The sequence below is a fragment of the Cynoglossus semilaevis genome, chromosome 6, assembly GCF_000523025.1.
Source record: "Cynoglossus semilaevis isolate Cse_v1.0 chromosome 6, Cse_v1.0, whole genome shotgun sequence".
NCBI lineage: Eukaryota > Metazoa > Chordata > Actinopteri > Pleuronectiformes > Cynoglossidae > Cynoglossus > Cynoglossus semilaevis.
In genome coordinates, this window is record NC_024312.1 from 1,384,949 (window position 1) to 1,390,849 (window position 5,901).

The 5,901-nt window shown below is 36.5% G+C and overlaps 1 protein-coding gene across 1 annotated transcript in view; it reads right to left on the reverse strand.

The window, feature by feature from the left end:
• The window catches only part of ppp6r3 (protein phosphatase 6, regulatory subunit 3), a 17,934-nt gene that overhangs the window by 8,340 nt on the left and 3,693 nt on the right, over nucleotides 1-5,901 (reverse strand). The window contains 13 exon segments of the mRNA XM_025056458.1: nucleotides 99-185; nucleotides 403-488; nucleotides 632-747; nucleotides 884-948; nucleotides 1,307-1,456; nucleotides 1,904-2,056; nucleotides 2,290-2,416; nucleotides 2,804-2,917; nucleotides 3,039-3,151; nucleotides 3,239-3,304; nucleotides 3,997-4,134; nucleotides 4,260-4,446; nucleotides 5,828-5,901. The exon segment at nucleotides 5,828-5,901 is cut by the window's right edge and continues 36 nt beyond it. Coding sequence (XP_024912226.1) covers nucleotides 99-185; nucleotides 403-488; nucleotides 632-747; nucleotides 884-948; nucleotides 1,307-1,456; nucleotides 1,904-2,056; nucleotides 2,290-2,416; nucleotides 2,804-2,917; nucleotides 3,039-3,151; nucleotides 3,239-3,304; nucleotides 3,997-4,134; nucleotides 4,260-4,446; nucleotides 5,828-5,901 — 1,476 coding nt within the window.

A 5,901-nucleotide genomic window follows, 5' to 3' on the forward strand; every position in this document is an offset into this window, starting at 1 on the left:
ATATATATATACACACACATACATACATATATATATACACACATATACACATATACATACACACACAGTATATCAGCACGTGTGTGTTTGGATCTTACTTGTTGTAGAGAAGAGTCCTGGTGAAAGCCCCCATCTTTAAAGTCCACCTCATCATCACTGGAAGAATGGATGTGGTGTGTATTTACCTAAGAAAATGAATGGGTTACACATCAAACAAGGGTCTTAATGACATCAGTGTCTTCACTGCTGTTAAGTTAAGTTTAGCAGGTAACATGTTTAATGTGGCTCTGTGTTCTCAAAAGGAAATCTACTGTAGGAGCTCAGTTTGATACTACAAAACAGAACCTTCATAATCACACTGCTCTGTTGCTCATTAGCACAGACATTAACAAAGTTACTCACCAAGTCCACAGTGTTTCTCTTGTTTGTGTCTGCCAACTGCATGGAAATAAATGTCTCCCATTTCTCTCTGTCCTCGACTGGGAGCTCTGTATTGAACATAACACATAGAACTTTATAAAATGTTTTCAAATTTAAAGTTTCTCATACAATCTTCACAAATTTGTTTATTTATTCCAGGTAGCTGTAGTTTATTTGTTACAAGGACAGAATAAGGAAACACATTTCTAACCTGAAATGAGCTGTTGTATCTGTGCTCCATTAGGACCTTTGTCACAGTTATGAACTATAGAATTGGCTATTCTGGTAAGGTGGCCCATGTAGCCTCGTCGTCGACCACCCTCTGCCCTAAAACACAAACACACACTGACATTAGGTTTTGTTTTGTTTTACACTTCTCTATCAAAAGAGATAGAAAGTGTTATTTTTTATTGTTTTACAGCAAAAGGTAAAACAGTCACAAGCAGCTAAAGACAATACTCACTGTTCTTTTTCATTGGAGCTCCAAGCATCTACAATTCTCTGTATAAACTGGCACTTTTGAAACAGCTGGTGGAGACAAACAAAAAACAAATACAACAACTGCAATACACTGGAAAAATCACTTCTTACTGTAGATCATTAAGGGTCAATGGAAATAAAGGTTCAATGTGATACAGTTTTATACATTGAACAACATATGCGGCAACAAGTAAATAAATAGTATTTTAAATTTATCTAATGTTCTATGACCATTTGAGAAAGACATTTGTCATCCAAGGATTACTGGCTTAATCCTAAATTTTCAATTAGCTTTATGCCTGTATGCTCTAAAGCTAAGTCCACTCCACTTGATCTTGTTTGCTGAAATACATCTTGGCTGTACCAGAAGTTCCAGATAATAAAAAAACTTGTAGTGTTTTCTTACATGTTTGATGAGGATGCTCTCCCTCACTTGTTCCTGTTCTGTGTCTGCCTGGTTCTCAGTAGGGGCAGGAGGCATAGCCAGAATCATGGCTGTGCAGATCTCCACTTGAATGTGGAGAAAGTTGTTCCAGATGTATTTGAAATACATGTCCTGTGGAACAGAGTAAAGACTTGTAAGATATGTGCATTTAATCAAAAAACAGACAAATGTTAAACACTAACTAATTAACACTAACTAAATGCAGCTGTAAATTCACTCAGAATTGGCATATTTTTTATGTACAAAGATTATGGCAGTCTTCAGTCAAGCTCTCTAAAAAACACATCCCGACAGGTAGCAGCTTGCATCTCAGAGCCATGAACCTACCATGAACATTCCAGTGGGGAAAAAAAGAAAAAAAGAATTGAGGTGCTATGTGTAACCCAACATATTTAAATCTATGATTACCCCACACTTTCATACTTTTTAATGGAAATCTGGAGATAAAAGGACATTTTTAATACATCTGATTTAAAAAAAAAAATTAACATTAAAGACACGTTCTTTAACAGATACTTGACAAAGTAGTTCAAAAACATACACACTGGTGTTACTCACTAGAATGACTCCCAGTGTGTTGAGGTTGATGAGTTCTGTATTGATGCTTTGTGTGTTGCTCTGCAACAGACTGGCCACCAGTCTGACCACGTTGAGTCTTGTGTTTCCCACTGGAGGGTCCAAAACCCCCCACGTTGTTTTCATCACATTCTTCTGTTGATGGAATAATAAACATAGCTCAACATTAATTGGTGGGAATTTAGTGCATTTCAAAAATTCAATAGTCAAACACTCATACACTTATTTTTTGCTCAGTTTCCCCATTGGTGGCAGGTTTGTAATAAAATATTAACCACTTTATATTTCAATTATTTAACAAAACAAACAACTTTATTATTTAATACAAAACATGGATCCACTTAAACTGCTGAAACCTCGTCATTTACCTTTGGAGGTTCCAGTAGCAGCTGGTGAAAATCTTTAAGTCTGGGTCTCACGGCCTCCAGGATGCTGTGATTGACTGAAAAAGAAGGATGGGACATCCCTGGTGGGCAATCCATATGACCCTCAAACCTAAAATGTAAAAAGAGAACATCTGCTGTTAAAGCAATTATAATACAAGTTATTGAGACCACTGCATTCTCCAAGGTGTGCTTAAGCATCAATGTCTGGACCCTTAATATAATAAAAATATAGAAGTTTGAGTCAATTGACCTTCAGTTATGTCTTGATGCCAGAAGGAAAAACATGAAAAGCAAGAAATCAACAGTAGAGGAGAGCATCTGTTTTCTGTTTACCAAGGGCAAACACACAAGGTGCACCTGATTGGTCTCATGGTTGAATAAAAAATGTAACAATATCAACGTAGCCCCAGTATATTACTGTTGGGTGAGTTTGTTTCTTAATTAAACTTCACTGTAATTAATAGTGGGTGAAGATAAAACAACAAAAGCAACATACGCTGGTCTCCTGGTCTCAAACAGTGTGAGCAGGATCTGGATAACACTGACAATCGCAGACTCATTCTTCTCTTTGTCAAAGATGTTTGAAAGCAGCTGTTCCACAGTCTCCTGCCTGAAGACAAAAAGACCAAGTAAAGTTAAGTTAAAATACAAATTAACAGGAAAAAGAAAAAAATTGTACAAGTAATTGAGGAGCAAGACACTAAAGAAGTCTTTGTGGTATGACCACATACTTTTCAAGTGTAGCCAGAAGTGGATCAGGCTCTAAACAGCCCTGGACCTGGAACATTTGATCCCTGCTCAGTCTGATGATCTCACATAGCGACTGTGAGGCATTGGAGTGTCTCTGCAACAATTAACAATACTTAATGAACACCTCTCCATCTCGTTAGCCTGGTGTTTGGTATATTCATTGTGAGTTAATCCAACTTACATCCTCATCTTGTGAAGGCTGTACCATGTCAACCAGTCTTTGAATCACCTTCTCCTCATTCAGCCACTAAAAGCAGACAATGAGAGCACAGTTCAGAGTAATATTAATACCTAAGTATTGTACACCTCATGGTATTTATCCATCATGGTCATCAACATAAAGCAATTGAGAAAATTTTCTCTACTATTTAACTGGCAAAATATGAAGCGGAATACACCGACATAAAATCCAGGTGAACTACTTATGACATTATTCGTAGCTGCTTAGTGTAGGATAGATAGAAGCAGACGGGTAGTTATCTATAGGTAGTTAAAATATTAACATATTGTATTCACTATGTACCATCACTTAACCAACTGTGGAACCTAAGGCTCTTAATCCATCTATAAAGACGTATGCTACAAGTACAAATGAAATAAAGCAAATGCAAAACGGGAGCAAATTTCATCAAGTGTAATATTTAAAAAATATATATATATCAGTGACTTATTGTATGTTAAAAGACTTCCTAGTAAAACAGTCAGTCAGTGGTGTAATCAGAAAAATTTAAAGCAGAAGAATGGTGTGAAACCAACACCAACCACAAAAAGACAAATCCTATTGTGCACAGTATACATGAAAAACCACAGACCACAAAATCTCATTGAGACCATTTCTTGAGGATTATCAGTTTACAGTGTATTACTGTTTAAGTGAACACATTAGGGGCTTAATTTTTAAGCACCAGTGAGAATAGTGCGGTTCCTACCACTACCCACATTAAGAACATCCTGACGGAGTTGTTGTGGTTCAATGCAGGTGAGCATTCTAAGCAGCAGGTCCATTATGGCAGACGTCCCGATGTGTTTGATCATCAAATCTACAAAGTCTTCTCGCTTTCGTAGAAAATCCACAATCTTTAAGGACAGAGTCAAATATTTACACAGTATTCAGTTATCTAAAAACATATTTTTAATTAAATCAATCTAAAATCATTACGCCCCTTTTGTGCATTCTCGCCGCCGCCTCCTCTCTAAATTACCTGTTCAGGTTTGCGTCCTATAAGAATGGACAGCACTTTAGAGAAGAAACTGGCCAGGAGTGGGTTAAGTGGTGGCTCATTCTGGAGGAAGCCGTAAAGTTTCATCAGCAGTTTTTCATCTTCTCCCAGTCTGTCGTTAATCTGGCTCACATCTGACGTAAGCAGCTCACATGATATGTTAGGATACCTGGACGAAAAGACAAACTTGGTTTCTCATATGTTGCCGTAAAAAGGCTTCTCTGGATATTTGTAAATATCTTATTTCTGCAGTTGTACGCACTCATAGACACCTGTATCAAACATATCTTTCATCTATGCTACAACACATTGTCAATATTATTTTATTTACGTTTTAAGCCATTTTGGTTATTTACAAAATGTAGATTGAAACAAATTCAAAGTCTGAGGAGGAGAGTGTTTATCTGAAAAAGCAGTATCTAGTACAGGTAGTAGATTTGATATAAATGGTGTATTTGATAAATTATACATGGTACTCCTAAGAGACAAACAGACGACCAGAAGATTAGACCAAATCAACCAATATTTGTTGTAGGAAATACACGCAATCATTCAGCATCTCTGGGTCAGCTTATAAACTAACTACTATAAATGGTGTTTTTGTGTTTCAAAGAGAGGAACCAGAGACTAAATTTACTTCCTCTGCCAAAGGATCTGGTCCCTATTAAAGTCCCTGATGAGGGATTAATATTTTCTGATGAGTGAGAAACTACTGCAGTTCATACTGCAGTTCTGAACAAAGTTGCTTCTTAACAACTGTGGGTCCAAAGTGGAAGAGCTGATTGCTTGTTGAGAGATACTAAAAACATTCTGAACACATTTTGCACCTGTTCAGAAAGAACAAAAAAAACAATCATTCTCTCTATCGTTCCTCATAGTGTGAATAGCATCTATGTTTGTCATGTCGTTTGTTTCTTTTTTTCATGCATTTTTTCCCAACATTACAAGACAAACATAACATAACACTACACAGAGTAAATAACCTAATTCCTTAAACATGTATTTAAAAGCACATCATTGTAGTAAATGACAGTTGAAATTTAGATACACTGCATAGTGCAGCGATATATGAAAAAGCATAATGTCAGGTTTACAGTATAATTTATTGTTACAATGACAATAAAGGCTATTCTATTTGGACAACGTGCTGTCCACTTACACATGCTCACTTCTTTACAATGGTCTTTACGCCTCTTGAACTATTCCCTGAAAATGAATGCCAAAATATAGCAAACACACAGAGAAAGCTGCCTATAGCAACAAACCCAGAGCACCACAGTTCTTAACAGCTGAACATTCCCACTGGAACTACCTCCTAAAATCCACCAGAGACTTTTCGTAACTTCCAGAATGACAACAAAGTTGAAAACACATCTACTGTGAACTGCTATTAATGTGTAAATACCAGCTTTTCTGTGCTGCTTCATGTTTTGCAAAATGTATTTATGTCTATTCTAAGTGTTTGAGTATAATAAAAGTTAAGTAGTGTGAAAAGCAAAAACTGCAACCATTATTAAACACATCAAAAACTGTAATCAACATTTTCTTACTTGTATTTGACTTTCTCCTCAACATCAGTACAAGGTTCTTGTGTGATGAAGGTGACTAGATCCTCCATGCATTG